Source organism: Plectropomus leopardus, chromosome 4 (assembly GCF_008729295.1).
Source record: "Plectropomus leopardus isolate mb chromosome 4, YSFRI_Pleo_2.0, whole genome shotgun sequence".
NCBI lineage: Eukaryota > Metazoa > Chordata > Actinopteri > Perciformes > Serranidae > Plectropomus > Plectropomus leopardus.
The window spans coordinates 8,915,883-8,936,469 of record NC_056466.1 but is presented as its reverse complement, the minus strand read 5'-3'; the positions used below and the strand labels follow the sequence as shown (position 1 = coordinate 8,936,469).

Here is a 20,587-nt window from a genome sequence, read left to right as displayed (position 1 = left end):
TGTTTTTAGATAAACTATGTATGGATGTCTCCTGTTTGTGAATGTAGCTGCCCTATGAAGAAATTTACTGAAACTACAGTATATATATTATATCTAAACATCTATAATCTCTATATGTGAAACATCAGTTTCTACAGCTTGTTTGTAACAGGCTGAAGTTGTACTATGTTAATTTGCAATGTCCCTAACAGATAAACATAATCAAAACTCTGAGCCAAATTAGCATATAAGGTTCAGCACAACACCTTAGCTCATCCACAAAAGGTCAGATCTCACCTGAAAGAGTTAACTCGTGCATCAGGACTAAATCATTTTCTCAGGAAAAGTCAATGCCCCCAAAATGAAAATTCCTCTGACACTGTGAAAACAGTGCTAGTCAAAATGTTAAGATATTTTGTCAGTGGACCCTGGAAATATCCCTGACATCCACATGTCACTCTTTTTGACCCATTTCTTCATTGGCACTGAATGGTTACTGCACTAAAATGTAACTGAATACCAAAAGATTTCAACATCACATCACACATGCACACACACTGCCATGGAAACTGTTACTGTAATCTCATTTATGTAAAGTAACTGCTGTACATCACAATAAACAGAAAACATTCAGGGCACAATATACTGTGAAATACAAGAAGACATCAATACAAAAACAAGGAAAAGAGTACATAACCTGCAAGGTAAAGATACCTGGCCAGGTTCCTCCATGCTCAGATGTGACAGATTCTGCTGTGGTCAAGCTCTATACTTACATGTTTGCCAGCACCTGTCAGCTAACTTGACATAATGTGTGATTGGTGATCTGAGAAGTAGGAAAATCCCCCTGCATCTGTCAAGTTCAAGTTTCACCCGTCAGACTAGTTACCAATTTGGCAGATGCTCCAGGATGTTAATCATGGTATACCTGAAAGATTTTGACAATTGCCTGAACGAGGGAACAACTATTTAACTGAGAAGCAACATAATCAGTTTTGATCAGTGAGATATAGTTAATTGGTAATTGTGCAAACTGTTGACAATTGTTCTTATTCATTTGCAAAGATGTGCAAAGGCATTTTCCAATTAGTTGGGAAGAATGAGAAATTCAAATGTGTTGTGAACAAGTGCCGAGTGGTTTAGGGGGGTTGCACATGTTGTTTTGAGAATGTTTATTCCTTCTGGAGAAATTATTACAAAAAAACTGTAAAATGAACTAAACAAATACAGCTGCCTTGCCTAATACATAGACTGCAGCAAGGTATGTGCATGTAACAGCCTACGGGACAACCTGAACAACCTGACATGATTTATATACTTCATTTCTCCTGCACGTCTCACTTTTTGTTTAAAATTTTTTTAAAATTATTGTTACGTCTATATACAGTAGATATCCCACACACACACACACACACACACACACACACACGGAAACGCAAAAAAAAAAAGTTCTTGCACTTTTTATTTATTCATCTGTTTTTGCTGGTGTTTTAAATATCATCATCTGATTTTTTCCTTGTATTTATTTATATAATCATTTAATTGTATCTGAGGCTTTGGCAACCAATAAAGCAAATTGAATCGACTGCTGATTTAGTTCAAACTGTTTGCATTATGCATTATGTGTGATAGTGAATAAAGACACTGCTGTCTCCCAGTCTACAGCCCATGTGTCCTCCTCGCCCTGCGTGTCGTCCAGGTGGTGGTCACAAGGTAAGGTGTGGGAATCCCTGCAGTTCCGCCGGCGGCCTGCTGGGGGCGCTGTTGACTGTGAAGTACAAACACAGACGCCATCTTGAGGAGACCCCGAACGCAGCGCTGGTTGGTAACTGACAACAATCTCTGGCGCATCATGAGGGGATCACTCACCGACGAGTAAAACAGCAACACACCGGCTCTGCGTTACAGACGTGCCCGGGAGAGCAGAGGAGCTGCCCGGCGTGTGTTCACCTCTCCCGGTTGTTTTTTCTTTGAAGAGAGAGGCTGCGCTGCTGCCTGATGGCCGGCTAGCTGCTCTCTGGACTCCGCCGCGGCCTGCTCGGGAGGAGGAAGGGTGGTGACGGCGCAAAATGCTCTACCGCTGACTCCCAACGAGACACTTACCTTACCCAGAGACTCCCCTGCGAGTTGGGCGACGACCACGATGCACTTATAGATCTTTTTAAACGCTCTTAACTTTACGATTTTGTTGTTGTTGTTGTGTGTGGGGGCTGTGAACGAGTGGCGTCTTGCGTACCCTGAATCCCCAGCCTGAGACATGTCATCCAACTGCACCAGCGCAGCGCCTGTCAGCGCTAGCAAAACCAAGACGAAAAAGAAGCATTTTATAGGACAGAAAGTGAAATTATTCCGTGCAAGTGAGCCCATTCTCAGCGTTTTAATGTGGGGTGTCAACCATACGGTGAGTACACGTTCAGCGCCTGTGAGCGGTTTGTTTATGCTGCTGTTTTGATGTAGCTCTCGTGCTAACATGTTAGCCAGCTGCACTCATCTGTCAAGACAGCTTTGGTGCTTTAAGTCGGTCATGTAATTGGTCTGTTTCATAGCTTATCGCCAAGTATTTAGTTTTGACGTTAACGTGTTGGCTGACTCTGTAGTGAGCTGGTCACTCAGTTTGAAGCTAACCGATGGTAGCTAGCCGCGGTTTGCTGCGCCTGAAACGTGCGTTTTGCAGAGATTTCAAGTGTCTGTTAAACTCGCTGCAGCCGAGAGTGATGATCGTTTGTTGTGCATTTCCTCTCAAACCACAGCGTTACCAGTCTGGCATCATAAATCATAGAGTGTTTTGGAGCCAAGTCGTGAGCTGCGGCTGCTGTAGTGCTGTAGGAGTGGGAGGGGTGTGACAGGCAGCCGGAGCAGCAGGTTACACAGATTTTCTGCCACACAGCTGCAGACAGCAGCCTGCCTATTGTTTAAATAAACCTGCTCCGAGCTTGCATATGCAGCCCCAGTGCCCGGTGCATGCACCCAAGTGCTGCAGCTTATTCCATCACATCATTTCACTATTAATAGAGCAGAAAATATATCACATTCACTTTTGGCCGAGGCTGCCCATGGCTATGAAAAGCACAGTGAGGGGCAGATTCGGCACCAGTGATGGATGAATGGATAGAGTGGGTCTGCACCAGTAGTTTGCTCTCGTTGCCAAATTTGCAATACACCCAATACCTGTTCGGTCACACTCCCTTTCTGTCACAGTTTAAATTATTGCTTGAAAAGCAGCTTCTCACGGTGTAGGAAAAAGTCACAGGGCTGAAACTTTGTGAGTGAAAAGTGACCTTGTATGTGCAGTGTGAGTTCATGGCCACAGTCAGGTGTAATTTTGTTTTCACATCTTTTATTTTTGGTGCTCTCATGACATGTTAAAGTACATTACTGTCTGGCTGTTGGGGTCAAATGAAAGTAAAGAGTGTCTGCAGTCAAGTCTTTTAAAAAGTCTTTTTATAAATGTGAGAACTTAAAAGTTATTAGTCTTATATTTGAATGTTGTAGGTCTTAATGGTCACAAACACATAATTTTATTTAAGAGGATTTTGTGGTATCGAGCAGTGAGGATTGCTGATTGCAACCAGCTGGAACTGTATTACTTCGGCGTTCATTGTTCAGGAGGTTTTCACCAGGAGCCGAATTATCAGCAGAGGTCTCTGTCTATTAAAAATAAATGCATTCAGGCGATTTAAACCAATCTAAATCCAGAGTAAAGCAGTTTCAGAGTTTCTTCGACACTGTTCGGTATGTCATAGATGCTCTGCTAGCCCAGCACCTCCTAATCTGTGCTCACTTTTTTCTTTGATAACTTGAGATCCAGACATTTAGGAGGTTTTTACCGTGAGCCGAATTATCCGAAAAGGTCTCTTCCTCTCCAAAACAAACCAGGTGAAAACTGGTTAAAACAATGAATTAAGTAGTCTCAAGTAAAAGTTACCTTTTTTCTGGTTTATCTTTCCTGTGCTGTCATTGCAGAGGAGCTGTTAACTACGGTGGCCACTATGAAAATGTGACTGGCCCGTAGAGCCAGTGTTTGATCTGTCCTTTCTGGGCTACTGTAGAAATACGGCGGTGCAACATGGCGCTCTCCGTAGATGAGGACCCACTTCCTATGTAGATATAAACATTTCTTTTTGAGTTAACTAAGACATGATTCTTATTTTCAGGTGATTATATGCCAAAGAAAACATACTTATTAAATTATATTCAATTTCTGCCAAAATATCCCTTTAAATTCTGCACACTGAACCTTTAAGCTCTTCTGCATTTAAGTCCAGATTTGTGATGTTACAAACCTTTAACTGAAACTAATACTGTCAAAATATACTGAAAATACATGCCAAAATGTAGATTATCCTAACTCACACTAATAAAATCAACCTCTGCATGGGACCACTGTAACCCGTAGTCTTACCTGAAATGCTTGAATAAAAAAGTGTTATATGTCAAATTTGGTTAAAAATATCTTGGAAAAGGTCTTAAAAGCATTAAATTGAAGTGTCTGATGTCTGTAGACACCCTGCAGTACTGGGTGCAAAACTGCCTTTTCTTCTCAACAGAAATGCTGTCATTAGTAGTAGCTAAAAGGGGGTTAACTGCCAAAAGAGCAGATAGTGATAACAGCATTTGTGTGTCTGTATCAAACTACCATAATATCTACAAGACTTAACATAAAACAACCAACTGCTATAGTCTGTTTAATTAAATGATAATATAATGCATGCATCCTCAGAATTAAGAAAGCGTCTAATGATATGGTTATCACTGCAGCATCTCCAGTATTCAGTGGGTGAACTTTGTCAGTGGGCGTGTGGGTGCAGCACACAAGCCTGGATTTGAGCTGTGGGTGGGAAGCCGATTCAAGACATCAAACAGACTTCTCATCAAAGTCCTCCTCTTCCAGTCAGGAGTTGTATGCATTTTTAATAGTGCCCTACCTGTGATGCTGGACGACTTCACTTCCACACAGTGTCAGTTGGTGTTTAGATGATGTACTACACCACCTGTTTGATGCTGTTAATCCTTCAAATGCTTTGTAACGTCAAGTCAGCAAATAATTGCCCACGGAGGTTTATCAGAGCCTCAAGTTAAAGAAGTGTTTGTATTTTACGGCACTACTTTGTCAGTGAGCCCATTCAGCATTTTTAAATGACACCTTTACAATAACAGCGCCTAACGTTCATATAGGACACGGGGTGTTCGTCTATAAACTTGCTCTTAAAACTCAGTAGCTGCATGTGCATACTTCTTAAAGTTAGGTCACACGTTTTGATATGCTGAACTCGATTGTACACGTTTGAGTTTATAATCTGGTGAGAAAAAAAAGGTTCTCCTTCTCATAGTGCTTCTGATAGCATTTACAAGAATGTACTGCGTGATGATGAAAACAGACAATCAGCGCAAAGGAGTCTGTAACGCATCTGTCAAAATCATGTCAATCACTGCTCGTGATCTGTGGTTAAACTGTCAAACTAGGCAGCGCTGATCAAATATCAGTCAAGATTCTGTCATCGCACTGCTTATATCTAGCCTCAGATGTTTTCTGTATCATATCTTGGTGTACTGTTTATCTATAAAATGATAAAGTTTGCTTTGGATAATGAGCAAGTGCTTTGTTTAGACTCAACTTTTTTTTATCACAGCAGCCAGGTCAGAAATGTTCTCATCAGCTAAACAGTACACTAAAACATGTTTCTGAAAACATATGAGGCGAGAAATAGGCAACGCAGTAACATCTTTATTCATATTTGCTCAGTGCTTCTTAGTTTGACATTTGACTGCAGTGATTAACATGACTGACAGCTGCGTTAGAGACTCCTCGACTCTGATTGGTTGTTTTCATTCATCCGTGGTGGATTTTAGCAAATGCCATTAGAAGCACTAAGAGGATGGTGTGGAGCATGTTTTTTTTCACTGATCATTTGTCTCGTGTACTACTGTGTGCAGGTAGTGACAGTTTAAGTTAACACGAACAAAAACTGTTTTTATAAAAGTTAATAACTGTAGCATAAACAGGCCACTGCTAGGAAACTACTTGACTTGACTTTTTCAGTTGGCTGTTTGCTAATTTATTTTTGCGTGTGTGTGTGCTTACTGATTATTGTTCTAAGCCACCTTTGCACTGTAATAACAGCAGCATATTTTCATTACATTAACATTTATGCACCATCAGTAGTTTTAGTTGACTTTCAAAATGAAAAGAACGTGCAGTAAATGACCAAACAGCAGTGTCAGGACTGTGTGCTGCCCCTTTGCCCCCCTAATCGAGTAAACACCCATACAAGGGAAATAGGGCAGAAAGACTGAAGAGATATAACTACTCCAGGGAGGAAATGGAGTCAAACAGCCTTTAAAAGAACAGTTCACCCCCAAATCAAAAATGCACATATTTCCTATCTGTAGTGCTATTTATTTTGATGTGAGTTGCTGAATATGGGACATACCGTCCATAGAGATGTCTGTCTCCTCTCGAATATAATAGAATTACATGGCAGTCTGCTTGTGGTGCTCAAAGCGCCAAAAAACAACATTTGAAAAACAGCATTGTCTCTTTCAATAGATATCATGACACAGTTACTGAAGATAATCCACAGATTTTGTTGTGAGCAGTTTCGCATAGGAACTATTTTCTTTCTATCTGTCGAACTACACCCACCAATCCTGTCACTGTACAGTAGGAAGTGTGTCTCTTACTAGCATGGACTCTTGTCAGTAAGTAGATGCATGCTTCCGTCTTTGTGTTTATATTGTGCGGGTGTAGTTTTGTAGACAGAAAATTGTTCCTAAAGTCAAACTGCTCACAACAAGGTCTGTGGATTATCTTCAGTAACCGGGTCATGATTTCGTTTTTCTGCAAGCCGAGTGCCATTTACTTCCATTATATTCAAGAGAAGGCAGAAGTCTCTACAGCCGATATTTCCAAAACTCAACAGCTTACACCAAAACATCTAGATTGATAAATAGCACTACAGGTCAAAGGAAAAATATGTATTTTTTATTTTAGGGTGAACTAGCCCTTTAAATGCTGCAGGACTGAACTTTCGCCCTGCGGTAGTTTTATCTTTTCAGTCTTTCCCCCTAATTTCCCTTGTGTGGCTGTTTACTAGAGGATCTGCAAGGAGTTTTCCGAAGTCCGTCAGCGTGAGCTTTTAACCTGGATGTGTGACAGCAGATAAGATCAGAGCTGGTGGGTTCAGCAGCAGTAGCAAGAAAAACTGTCAGCCTGCTCTTTGGTCCCAGAGTTAATGATTGGTGCTGGTAAACACTCGCAGAGATTTGGCAGAACGCGTTTGGATCGCATGGAAACGACATCTCATATTGTTTTTTAGTACTGAGGCATGTTATAGCTCTGTTTTACTGATCAGCATGCAGTTGAGGGTGTAATAAGAGGCTTATACATGTTTTCTAAATTTTATTTTAACGTAATGTTTAAAGCACATCTTCATTTGTTTGAGTGGAACTGCACAACAGTGAAGTGCTTTGTGGGGGAGTCTGTTTCAAGCATAATTTCAAACTGTGCCCTCATTGAAATTGCATATTGCAGCTTTCTCAAATTCCTAAAATAATTACACAGTCTGTAAGTGTGCATATCAGCTTTTTCCTCACTTCTTCAGGCTCCCGTCTGATCTCCGTTTCTCACTTCTCTCCCTCAGATTAACGAGTTAAGTAATGTGCCTGTACCAGTAATGCTGATGCCAGATGACTTTAAAGCCTACAGTAAGATCAAAGTGGACAACCACCTATTTAACAAGTAGGTACATCACAGATTATGCGCCGTCAGCGCAGTCTGTTGAAGGCCCAATCTGTAATCCACGTGTAAACAAAAAAGGTCAACCCGCCACAGGAGCTCAAAACACCTGCTGTCACTTCAAAATGACAGATATTATAGTAAAGTGACGACTTTCTATCATTTTTCATTTATCAGATATTTTCACAGTCGCATACAATTGATGTGGTCAAAAATGACAGATTGTGCCTTCAACAATGTTTCGTACTTATCAGATCGAGGGATGCATGGCTGGATTGTTTTCAGCCGATACCGATAACTGATGATAACCTGCTTCTCAATGCTGATAAGATAATTGACAATGTCACATTTTTTATTTTGAAAAGAAGTTTCTAACCTGAAGTTTATGCACCCCTGAGGGTTAAAAAGGGCTTAAATATAGTGAGAAATATGTATGATGTAATATTCCTTAGCCCTGACCTAACCAATATTTATATTACAACAAATAACAACAGTTCTTACTAGGGTTGCAAATCGTAAGTGTTTTCTTTAATCAATTATCTGTAATATTAACAATTGGTGATTAGATTAATTATTTGGGAAAAAAAGTGAGAACTAAACTTCTTTCGAACAATACCAAATATTTTTTTACTCAGTCAAAGCTCACAGCAACGTAATGCATATACTTTGACAGAAATGCATAGTCTGTCGATTAGTTGATTAAATTTCACCTGTTTGATTAAATTCTTAACAACCGATTAATCAGTCGTCAATTAATGGTTATCATCCCTAGTTCTGACTCTTTAATTGTTCATTTATTTTACTAGTAAATGCATTTATTTATTTAATTATTTTTATTTGTTATTATTTCATTATTTTAAAATGTATTTCACACATGAAAAATATACAGAGCAAGCAGGGAATACATATTCAAAACATAGAGATAAGCAGCTGTGGTGGAAATGAAGCTACAACACAATCAAATACAAAAAGAAAAACAATAGCAGCAGCATTATAATGGAAAATCAAAAGAGAAATGGATTTTTTTTAAACAAAAAAAAGCAGCAAATACAACAAAAAAGAGAAACAATAAGGTAATAAAATAAGGAGCACAAAAGAATAATGTAGGCCACATCAGTAGAGCAAGGACTTAGATATAGATGTACAAGGTTTTTTGGCTTTACTTTTTAATTTTTCCATACGTTTTAGTAACTTGAAGTAACTGGTAAAGTTATTTTTGAACACACTTACGCATATGAATGTGATATAATAATCACAAGATTAACAGCATCAGAAATGTTTGCCTCCAGGTTGTCCATAAAATAAACGATATCCGAGTAACTAAATGACGTTATATTATACATTTTTAATGAAATCCAGTTGCATATTGAGATTAAATGCTTCATTAATGCAAATCCATTATCAGTCTTCCTCTAGTTCACAGCAGAACAAATGCATGTAGAAAAAAAGCAAAAAGCTGTAAATGTCAACTCTGAATGAATTGTATGATTGTCTGTCTGAGAATAGCAGAAATAAATCTAACAATCAGCAGCATCAGTCAGTCTTCTCCCCCACGTTCAGTGATGAGCGCCTGAGCTCCTGCTTGCTGCACTGACTCTGTGACTCTGCATCTCTTCTCCGTCAGAGAAAACCTGCCTAGTCGCTTTAAGTTCAAAGAGTACTGTCCCATGGTGTTCAGAAACCTGCGGGAGAGGTTCTGCATCGATGACCAGGACTATCAGGTAGGTCACCTCTGGTTAGACGATACAAACAAACTCTGATGAATAAAATGAAAATTATTTTAAGGCAACAGAAGTCTTGGGAGGTTTAAATTCTCTACTTTGAAGAAGGAATGTAATTGGATGTCTTTTTTTTTTTTGCAGAACTCTCTGACGAGGAGCGCCCCACTCAACAGCGACTCCCAGGGTCGCTTCGGCAACCGCTTCCTGTCCAGCTACGACCACCGTTTTGTAATTAAAACAGTGTCCAGTGAGGACATCGCTGAGATGCACAACATCCTAAAGAAATATCACCAGGTAGAAGCTCCGCGCACCACCACACGGGACATACAGAGACAGACGGCTGTTTTTCACTCAGTACCTCTGTATCTAATCTGTATGTGCTTAAATGTTTGGCACGAGTATTAGTGCTTTCATATAGTATTTAATATAAATCTTCACTGTTAATGTGGATGGAGTATAGGAATATAGGAGCATCAGTCTGTTAATATAATTTCAGATCTGCTTCCTTCACTCATGCGTGGAGACGATGCAGAGCTGTTGATGCGAGATGACTGTAGAGTCGTGCTGTGTCCAGTTTTAATCAGTTTTCATACTGTATATTTGATTCCTCACTCCCACACTTTCCGTTACACTCTCTGCTCTCCTCCTCTGATTGTCTCCAGTTTATAGTGGAGTGTCATGGCAACACGCTGCTCCCTCAGTTCCTGGGCATGTACAGGCTAACGGTGGACGGGGTGGAGACGTACATGGTGGTGACCCGGAATGTATTCAGCCATCGCCTCACTGTACACCGCAAATACGACCTGAAGGTAAAACATGCGCCACGCCAACATGTATCGACCGCACACAAACACTTCTCAGGATAAAACACGCACACACACAAATGAGTGTCGATACTTGAAAGATGTTACAGTCAGGTAGAAGTATTTGTGTAAAAAATTACAAGTGAAAGTAAGTCAAATAAGATGAACTAGGAACTTTTAGAGAGGGGGTGGGGTTGGCATTTTTAGGCTACAAAATATATCGCATTAAATGTCAGTGTACTCAATAGTGGAACAACATGAGCAGCATGACTCCTTTTGTCCAAATCAACAGTGAATTCCATCTTTATAGACGTCATTTTGCAGCCTGCACATGACACTGATGATCAGTCACTTTAGCCTCACTAGAATTAACCAGAAGAGAGACAAAACAGACAAAAATGCTGATTAATAAAAAGCCGATGGACACCGCCGGGGGAGATGCTCATTGTCTCCCGTTATAATTTGCCGGAGATTAGAAATCCAGCTCACTCAATCAATCAAGAATTCAGTGTTTGTGCTGAATATTTCGGAGCAGTTTCCCCACCGATGGTTGTGAACACAGTGTGCCAGCTGCTTCTTTACTGTCTCTTTTAAAAAAAAAAAAACCTTCGTAGCGTAAGCTTCTACTCCTGCCAAGTATTCTCTGGAGAAAACAAACCTTGCTTCGTCAATATTGACAGTTTCAGAAGAAGCTGTCTGAGTTAAAGCGAGTAATATGCTAACAATGCCTCTGATGTGTCTCGAGCTGCTTTCAATTAATTCTATTTTTAATTCTTATTTTTTCCTCATTTTTAGGGGTCTACGGTCTCAAGGGAAGCCAGCGACAAGGAGAAGGTACGTTTTATTTCTGTGCAGTGATGACTGCCGACGTGATGGGACTAAAATAAACGCCCTCAGCTCACCTCAGAGGCAAACTTGTCAAATGACAGCTAAATTAAGTAGGTTTTAAATAAGACGATGTATTCTAGAAAGCAGGCAGATGTATTCTAGCAGAACTTTTGCATTGGACTCGTGTTCAGTGTGTAAAAGTCTGTTTCACTTATTTGTTTGTTAGTACTCGTAAACAGTCATTCCCTCTGGTGTTGGAACGGGACTTCCTGTGTCCCGTGAGACCAAAAATCATTGCAGGACCTTATCTCTATTTATGTATCATAATCTGACATTTATGAATGTGTAAATGTCTCATCATCCTGCTTCTTTACAATCTGAGATTTTCAATTTAGGAAAACTTCTATATGAAAGTGAACGCAGAAAACCAACATTCCTGCGACTTATTGATACCAGAAAAATGTTCCCTCTCTCCAGGCTAAAGAGCTCCCCACTTTTAAAGACAACGACTTCCTGAATGAAGGCCAGAAGCTGCAGATAGGAGATGACAACAAGAAGTACTTTTTGGAGAAGCTAAAACGGGACGTAGAGGTGAGAGATGCAGAGTAACATTAATATGAATCCAATATATTTTGCCTAAATTCACCTAATTAAGAAACAAACACAGGTCAAGACCACAGTCTGAGGCTGACATTCACCCAGACTAATACAATATGCAACTCAACTTTAGCTTTAACTGTAATGATACAGTTTATTACCAAGTTCAAAGTGCAGATATGACAACAGAGGCGTTTCTCAGTCATACCGTTTTGTTTTTTTTTTTTTATTTTTGAAATGCTAAACAATATGGCGAATGTATTCACAGTAGCACTGTGTGTATTTTGTATGTGTGCGTCAGTTCCTGGCCACCCTAAAGATCATGGACTACAGTCTCCTGGTGGGAATCCATGACGTGGACCGTGCAGAGCAGGAGGAGATGGACGTGGAGGGTGTGGGAGAGGAGGAAGAGTACGAGAACGACGGGATGGGAGGAGGCGTGCTCACCGGCTCCTTCGGGACGCCTCCCGACAGCCCTGGAAACCCTCTCAACTGTGGAGGATTCTTCGGCCCCGGGGAGTTCGACCCCTCTGTGGACGTTTACGCAATCAAGAGCCACGACAGTGAGAGACGTCTTTGACATCCGTCCGACTTACTGGCTTAGCTGTCGCTATAGCTATTTGATAGCTATTTGTCTACCAAGACCGAGAAATAAGATTTTATGATGTTTTAAAATTGAATCAGCTTTACATGCGCCTTGAATTCCAGACTATCGTCATCCTTTATTTTCAGCTGACATTAAAACCTTGTGATGTGTTGTTCTTGCGCTAGGTGCTGTGAAGAAGGAAGTTTACTTCATGGCTATCATCGACATCCTCACGCACTATGACGCAAAGAAAAAAGCTGCACATGCTGCCAAAACTGTGAAACACGGGGTGAGTGTCAAGACTATGTCCTGATGGGGGCGCCCCGTAGCTAACCTGGTAGAGCGCGCGCCCCATCTACAAAGGCTATGTCCTTGATGCAGCGGCTGCAGGTTTGAGTCCAACCTTGGCCGTTTGCTGCATGTCTTCTCTTCTGTCCCCCCTTTCACTCTTAAGTCTGTCCTAATCAATAAAGCTGAAAAAGCCAAAAAAAATCTTTAAAAAAATAAAGATGACGTCCTGATCCATCGGTGTATAAGAAACCCCAAATTGTTGTGTAACATTTTAATAAATCAATAAGACATTATGAATACATCATGTAAAAGTCCTTAAAAAAAAAGATAATTTCATATTTATTTAATCATTATTAAAACTCAACTCAGTATATAATTCAATGTTTTTTTTCATCATCCTTTTTTTATATTTTAAAATATTAATACATTTTATTCATGGCCGCCTGTCAGGACACTTAAGGTCACCTTACAGAAACAACAATAATAAAACACAATATCATTGGAGTTCATAATTATTTCAAAATAACTCTTTTCATAAGTCTGTTTTTATTTCATCAGGTCACTTTTGATGACAGTGGGTGTTTTCACCAGTGTCCTGTAACCTTTCCAGTCCTTCCAGGCTGGCTTTTTTTTGGATTGTTGCACTGAAACACCTGATATTATGGCAGCTTTTTTTAAAAATTGCATTGCATGTTGCAGTGAAATTTCAGCGGCAGGTGAAAATTGTAAAGAGAGTTTCAGTGCTAGCTCAGACTTTGAACCGGTCTCAGAGCCTTTTATTATGATTATAGTGTTTCCCACAGAGTTAGAATCTGTGAAGCTGATTGTTGGCGACCTGTTTTAAGTTTGTCAAAGTTGTGTTACAGTTGCAACAACTGGACACAATTCCAAGGTTGTGCAGAATTCACTGGGATTGGCTGAATTTGCATTGATTGTTGTGATCACAGCCTCTCAGCCAATCAAATGTGCCCTCAGCCACCCAGCAGGCTGACCAGCCGTCAGCCTGACATATAGGGCTTTAGAAGTGCATTTTAACTCCATGTAATACAAAGAATAATGGAAACCAAAAGTATTAATGTTTTTGAACTGCAATCGTGTTGCTCCATCTATCTAATTTTCTGCCTTTTCGTTTTTTAGGCGGGGGCCGAGATCTCGACGGTGAACCCGGAGCAGTACTCCAAACGATTCTATGAGTTCATGTCCAACATCTTATCATAGACTCATCTCCCATCTCCCAGTTGAGCCAGTCACTTCCTGTCATAGATCTGTCAAATGCCACACACTTATTTCTCTTCTCCTTCACCTCAGTGTAGGTCCATCTCCGCCTGCCTCTCTGCGCCCATCAAAAACATAACAAAAACAACAAAAAACCCCCAACACTCTGAAAGCCAGCACCAGTCTGGTGCAGGAGGGATGCACCGAGCCTGTTACACTGTCCCACACACCACCGCCGCCGCCGCCTCCCCGGCTCCCTCATCCACTGCAAGGAAAAACTTGTGAAACCACTTACTGAATTTGGAACTACATCCCGATAATCTCCCTGTTCTTTTAAAAAAAAAAAAAATTCTGCTTCCCAGTCCTCTTCAGCCACCTTGTTACTCCTCACGCCAGCACGGAAACTGTCTCACTAATGCCTTGAACGAGTGTGTCAGCTTCAGCAGTTAACAGTCCGTTAGTACAGTCTCTTTGGTTTCTGTTCACGTCGTTGTTGTTCCTATGATTTCTATTAGACACAAACACACACACGCACACAGACACAGACACACAGACACAGATGTAAACAACTTGCACAGATGCTGAATGGTCCGATTGCATGACAAACTCTTTGACAGTCACCATCAGGCTTCTCTCTCAGTAACAACAAAAGAATTAAACCTTCTGCTGACAAATTCGAACGACGGGATAAACTCATTAATATATAATGGTGTATTAAGTAAACGAATGCAATATCAAAAAATGCATGGCTGATGTGTACATGAGACTCCACCAGTAAGTTGAAACATCAAACCACTGAACTTAGCATCTGAGTGTTATGACTTAAACAACAAAAAAAGGAAAAAAAAATTGGTGTTTGAATGTTACGTTGCCATATTGTTTTTGAATATTTTTGAAATTTTAACCGTGAGCTTGGTGGAGGTTGGTCTAAGAAAAAAAATTCACATAAAAAAGGGGAATTCTGCAGCAAATACTTGTTTTATTACCATAAGGATCATTTTTATATCTTGTTTACATTAATGTAGCAATTTTGTGTTTGTATACAGTATTGTTTTGTTACCAACAGACATTAGAAAAAAAGGTTACTTGAAAATGATTCATTGCATATTAAAGGGAGTTTTATCTTGTTTTTGTTGTTTGGCTATGCTTATTTCTGCACTGACTTTCCTAAAAACGTTTGTTGAGCAGTTGTTTAACAAAATTGTTTTTATTTAGGTCAGGGTAACAAACAACTGGGCTATCTCCGTGGCAACTGACCAAACTTCATCCATGAAGGAAGACCGTGAGATGTGGTAGAAAACTCCAGATAACTAGTAAGTGGACCCTGAGTTATACTTTATGTCAAAACATCTGATTATGCAGTATTTTTTTTCTCTAAACAGGTAAATGCCATATTTTTAAGAAATTTTCAATCCCCTTTTCCACCAAATTTATGACATTTTTTTAATTAATGAGCTTTTTTTGTGTTCAAGCATTGAAGGTTAGTCTAAAGGTCAGTAGTATGTATGCAGTCATGTGCAGGGGTAGGTTTTATATGGGAATATGGTTCCTAGTGTGAGTTAGTTTGATTTACATTTTTCCGGACTAAAAAGTAAATATGAAGGAAAAACACAGTATTCGGTTCAGTGTAAGGTTTAAAGATTTGTACCAGCAGAAATGTGGACTTGAACTCAAAGAAACTTGTTTCATATTGATATTAAATTCCTTAAAATATAACATTCATGGCCTCAAGCATTGAAATTTAAGATAACATTATGGCTTTAAAGCCTGAAGTTTTTACAGTTTATTTCTTATACTTTTTAGGGGCTGCAGTCACCCTTTTTGAGGTTATTGTGGCAGGTTACAATAAAGGGTAGCTAAATTAAGAGATTTTTTATTTTTTATTGCACAGCAGAGGCCAAAATATCCTGACTTTTAGTCCCTATGGCAGTATCCAAAAATGCTCTATCCTACATTTCCTGTTAATGGAGCTCGGTAGACTATTTTTGTTGGACCAATGGATTTTCATCACCTGCATGGTCTATTAGGGTTCAGAATTGATATTATGGCTGAATCCGAATGTCCACAGGGGCCCAAAGTGGAGTTTCTGCAGACTTTTAGAGAGTCTGCTTTGTTGTTGTTTAATTACCCGGATATGTGAGAGTTTTTCCAATTGCTTACTAAAAAAACAAAAATGTATTATGAAAGTGTTAAACAGTTACTATAGCTGAAAGCTACTTGAATTGTAAAGTCTGGATATAATATTCAACCACATCATGAATCAGAAATATAAGTAGGAAGTAGCCGAATCAAAAAGTATTTTAATGTAACAGCCAAACCTAACAGGCCAAAAGCTGTCTAGTGCTATGTAAAATGTACAGGCTAAAAAAAATGGTCAAAAAACAACAAATGAATGCCTTTTAATTTAAGTAATACTCATTGTAATGTAGTCACAGTCCTTATTTACACACATTTCTGTGTGTAGCCTTTATGTTATCTTGAAAATCTTTAAAATAATTTTGCTTGGTCACAAAAAAGACCTATAGCCTATATGGGGTTTATTTCATCTACAGGGACAGATGAGTGGACAAAATGTCAGCAGCGATCACATAACTGTAGTTGTTGCTCAGACATTACAATAGCAACGAGTGAAACAGACTTGAGTCCTTTCTGTCTGCTGCTTACAGTCTTTTCTGTCAAAGAATTTCCGCGCTAACAGTGAACACGTAGTTTGTACAACTAAAGTCTACAAGGGCTCAGTAAGACTAGAAGGTGGAGATTTGGATTCAACCTAATACTGTCCCCTACAGGTCTTTTTCTGACAATGTCAAAGATGATGGCGTGCATTCTTAAAGAAAAGTGTTTGGGAATGAGTCTGCAGTGTCATTAGTCTGATGCTTCTTGCAACGTGTCACATGCTTGAAAGCTTATAGTCTGTAATCTCTCTACTTCTGATTTTTTTCTTCAAACTGCTGCATAGTCAAAACTAGCCATTGTATAGAGTATGAATAATGATTTTTCTGTGTTGCCCCCTTTAGGTTTTTATTTTAATTAAAGTTGCTTGGTGCCATTACATACAAACTTCTTCTCAGAGATCTGAGAAGTGACAAAAAACATCAGTCAAGTTCAATGTTTAACTTTATTGAAGAAAAAAAGACAGTACAAGCATTGTTTAATATTTTTATACAAAACGTGTGATGGTGAAGTGTGCGCGTAGAAACAGAAGCTCTAATCCATCCTGGCTTTCAGGGTTCGTGTGGTGATCTTGTCTTTCTCACTGCCAGAGGAAACAAAACACTGTCAATCTCTAAAAACCTGTCGTTCCACCTTAACTGTGCATGCTGTACTTTTACCATGGATGTATGTACTTACATGACATGTACAACAACGCCCATACCAGACACTGCATCCCTGTCAACCGCATTCAGCATAGCCTGGGAAATGGTCTCAAACAGGTCCTCTGGTTCCTGCACGATCAAACACATTTCTAAAATAAATACTTGTAACTGTTTAAACTAAAGAACTCCTGAGGCCAAACACACACACACACACACACAAACACAGTGGTTCTTATTATCATGTAGAATCTTGCAAATATTATATACTTGCAAGATTAAAGGAATGCTAATTTTTACATAAACAAATTGGTAATAACTGTCACTTAGCATCCAGCAAGCAGCCTTCAGGCTTTAAATTGACTTCAAACTTCACACGCGACTTACCATGTCTGGCTCCCACAAAGATTCACACATGCCGTACATCTGCTCCGAACAGGTGCCGCTCACAACAAAGTCCTCCGTCACCATGGGGCAGCCAATCAGATCCAAGGAGCAGATGAATGGCTCTGAGGTTTTGGGATCTAGTCCGGCAATCACAGGCTCAATGTAGTACGGGCCAAACCTAATGAGAGCATCGCACATTAACCAGGTATTCTTTTACGTTCAATGCAAGAATTGATCCCTACAGTATGTGGCTTTTAAGTTGGTCGTGGGTCTTGTTTACACTAAATCAGGTCTAAATTATGTTCAGTGGACTCACCTCCTTTCGTACAACAGGTTGGACACCATGCTCATGAAGGTCTTGGGTTTGATTTGGCGACCCTCCTTCAGCTCGTACAGGTTTAGTCTGAATTTAAGCCTCTGGGCTCTAAACACATAGAGACATCTGTCATTCCTGAGACATAAATCCTATTTCTATTTTCTTAGCTTTGACTAACAGCATAACGGACACCACAGTTTACCCTTAAAAGAAACAAATAGTAAACTGGAGCAGGTTTTAACAATACATAAGATCTGAAAGTTGTCAGTCATTTTGAAGAGCTTCAAAGAAAACTTGTCACCATGCCATCGTGAAAAAACGGCTTTGCCACTTTGAGAGAAAGACATAGGGGCTAAACACACTCACACTGTCTGAACATCAGTGGCCAGTCCAGCCAGCCCGATGTACAGCTTCTCTCCCATTGGGAACACCTTCTGGAAGTCTGTGGTGACCATCTGAGCCTGAATGCCAAATCTCCGGTCTGAGGCTATCGCCACACAGTTTTTCCCCCGCATGGCCATGACGGCCCCTCCATTATAGGACATAATAGACTGGACAAAAGAAATGGAATGATTAGATAGTCAGAGCTGAAATTATAAGTGAATCAATTGATATGTCAAGAGACAGAAAATGTTTAGTATTTGATAATCTTGTATAGCACTATTATAAAGTGCTTCCTGGTTAAATATGTTTTTCCTGTATTCACTGTTAACCCCCCTGTTTTGGCTTTCATTTGTATGCCACACAGTGCTCCATTCAGTCCTTCAAAACTACAATTCCCAGGAGGTGCAGCTTCTACAGCAGGTGTTGTGTACAGGTATGTTGCATGCTGCTAATTATTTGACTGGGATTGGTTACTTTCACCTGCCTGTCCAGTGTTGATTCATGTATGCTCTGTTGAAGGTTTGAAAGACCGAAAGCTCAAGAATAGAGTGAAACACTGCTTTGATGTAAGTGTGTGAAAATCTTTTAAACCAGCTTTAATCTATACGTGTAAACATGGAGCAGTACATTAAAATAACTCAAACTGTCAAAATAAATAACACTTAAAACAAATAGAACATAAACACTGGACAAATGTCTGAAATGTCACAACTAATATACTGCAATAATGTTGGGGAAAAACACATTTTTTTCTGCTGTCAGTAGCTTCATATTATATATTATAGTGCTAATTAACTAATACGTTGAAGCTTCAGCCAACAAAGCTGACACTGTCTGTTATGTTAGATAATGACACAAACCAAGCTAACTTACAATTTAAGGTTAACTCAGTTATAGCAGCAAAATGTCAATAAAGTGGATTCCGGAAAAGACAATAAGCCAGCGAATAAAACACAACGTCAGCTAACGTTAGCTCATGTCCAGCTAAATAAGCTAAACTATTTAGCTTTCCGGCTAGCGCCTGCTACTATCGCAGTCTATTCCTCTGTGTCGTTAGCTGAAACTTTTTATTTATCTTAAAATTCATCTAATGACATCGTGGCATTAAATTTGTGAAATGAGAATAGTAGCTAACTTAAAAAGCTAATGAGCATGCTAAAGATGTCAATGAGCTAACGTACATTAGCTTAGCCAAGCTCTTGCAACTGTTAGCCCTATGTACAAATTTTTAAACCATTTTATCTCACAAACCACTCTCATGCGATCTATGTATGATTTTCTTACCATTCTGAAGGTGTTGTGGTGTTTTCCTAAACACAAAAACTTGCAAACTCCACTTCTTGTTAGCTATAATGAGAGACTGTTTCCCACAGTGACTACACGATTTAGAAACACAAAGGTTCAGCCTAGCATGATTCCTCTACGTCGTAATTTGCGCAGAGGCCATTGGCTGGGTGAGCGGCACGCGGTGCAAAGCGCTGCTGTCATTGGAGGATATGAGGCAGTAAAAACGGTGCGTGCATAGTTTGTTCGAGGCGTGTTAAAGTGAAATTAAAACCGGTAAGTTTCTCCTAAATGTTAAAGATGCTTCCGAAACTGTTTTTCACTGTCAGGTTCAGGTCTGCGGGCTGTTGTTTCTAGTAGTTGAATGATAATGGCACGACAATTAAAAATAATAATAATAAAAGGTAATTTCTGGCCAACTAACCAGATTTGCTCAACTGTAACCACCAAACTCGATAAACAATTTAAGAAATTATCAGAATTATCACCATTAATCCTCTGAGCCTTGAACAAATTGGTGCAATTTCTTTAAAAAAAAGGAAAAAGTTAATAAGCAACATAATGAATGTTTCACAAATTACAGGAAATTTAGTATATAAGAACGTTATTTTAAAAACTTGTTTATTGTTTGACTTTAGTGACTCTGAACTAACCCCTATAGATGCCAAAGTTACACAAAAACACAAATAAAATAACTGATCCAGGCAGTGGTAGACCAGCTGCTCCTGTGTTCAGCGATGTTAAATCACAGTTTTTCTCAGTGGAGTCTGGCCTTAGAGCAATACAACAGCTTTATTCCCTGTTGGAAAACACTTTCTGACATTAAGCTAAAGCAGTGAAATACTTTAAATACTTTTTATTCTTTTTAAGTGACTAAAATATGTTATGTTGCTGACCCTGTCTGGGGCAGTACATTGCTTAGCTTCCATATCAGTCTCCAGTCTGCTGCTCCAAACTGGGGGCATGCTGTGTGTAATATATAATATTTATAGATAAATACCACATATGTACAACCACAAAAATCTAAAATTTCTCTTTAAAGTACCACAAGTAGAAACTCATGTAGAACTGACCATTTCAGGATTTAAAATTTTAAAAATAACCTTCAATAATATGATGTTATTGATATTTTGTTGTGATTATCTGA

The 20,587-nt window shown here is 39.4% G+C and overlaps 2 protein-coding genes across 2 annotated transcripts; one reads left to right on the top strand and one right to left on the bottom strand.

Moving 5' to 3' along the window:
* Nucleotides 1-1,759: 1,759 nt before the first annotated feature.
* Nucleotides 1,760-14,883, top strand: LOC121942184 (phosphatidylinositol 5-phosphate 4-kinase type-2 beta). Its single transcript, XM_042485321.1, has 10 exons — nucleotides 1,760-2,380; nucleotides 7,620-7,717; nucleotides 9,339-9,435; nucleotides 9,577-9,729; nucleotides 10,098-10,244; nucleotides 11,034-11,072; nucleotides 11,544-11,657; nucleotides 11,965-12,226; nucleotides 12,435-12,538; nucleotides 13,678-14,883. The coding sequence occupies exons 1-10, from the start codon at nucleotides 2,237-2,239 to the stop codon at nucleotides 13,756-13,758; spliced, it is 1,239 nt and encodes a 412-aa protein (XP_042341255.1). The 5' UTR covers nucleotides 1,760-2,236; the 3' UTR covers nucleotides 13,759-14,883.
* Nucleotides 14,884-16,854: 1,971 nt separating this feature from the next.
* psmb3 (proteasome 20S subunit beta 3) lies at nucleotides 16,855-19,556 on the bottom strand. The gene is made up of 6 exons (XM_042485450.1): nucleotides 19,441-19,556; nucleotides 18,139-18,323; nucleotides 17,773-17,880; nucleotides 17,457-17,634; nucleotides 17,107-17,201; nucleotides 16,855-17,011 (listed from the first exon to the last, which is right to left on the bottom strand). Exons 1-6 carry the CDS (start codon nucleotides 19,441-19,443, stop codon nucleotides 16,963-16,965), a joined length of 618 nt encoding a protein of 205 aa, XP_042341384.1. The 5' UTR covers nucleotides 19,444-19,556; the 3' UTR covers nucleotides 16,855-16,962.
* Between the last annotated feature and the right edge of the window lie 1,031 nt (nucleotides 19,557-20,587).

Excerpts from the sequence above, each read along its gene's own strand:
- LOC121942184 (XM_042485321.1), top strand. The coding sequence starts at position 2,237 with ATGTCATCCAACTGCACCAGCGCAGCGCCTGTCAGCGCTAGCAAAACC. Across the intron at positions 2,381-7,619 it reads TGTGGGGTGTCAACCATACG|ATTAACGAGTTAAGTAATGT; the intron begins GTGAGTACACGT and ends TCTCTCCCTCAG. Across the intron at positions 9,436-9,576 it reads TCGATGACCAGGACTATCAG|AACTCTCTGACGAGGAGCGC; the intron begins GTAGGTCACCTC and ends TTTTTTTTGCAG.
- psmb3 (XM_042485450.1), bottom strand. Across the intron at positions 17,635-17,772 it reads AACCTGTTGTACGAAAGGAG|GTTTGGCCCGTACTACATTG; the intron begins GTGAGTCCACTG and ends TGCTCTCATTAG. Across the intron at positions 17,202-17,456 it reads CTTTGTGGGAGCCAGACATG|GAACCAGAGGACCTGTTTGA; the intron begins GTAAGTCGCGTG and ends TTGATCGTGCAG.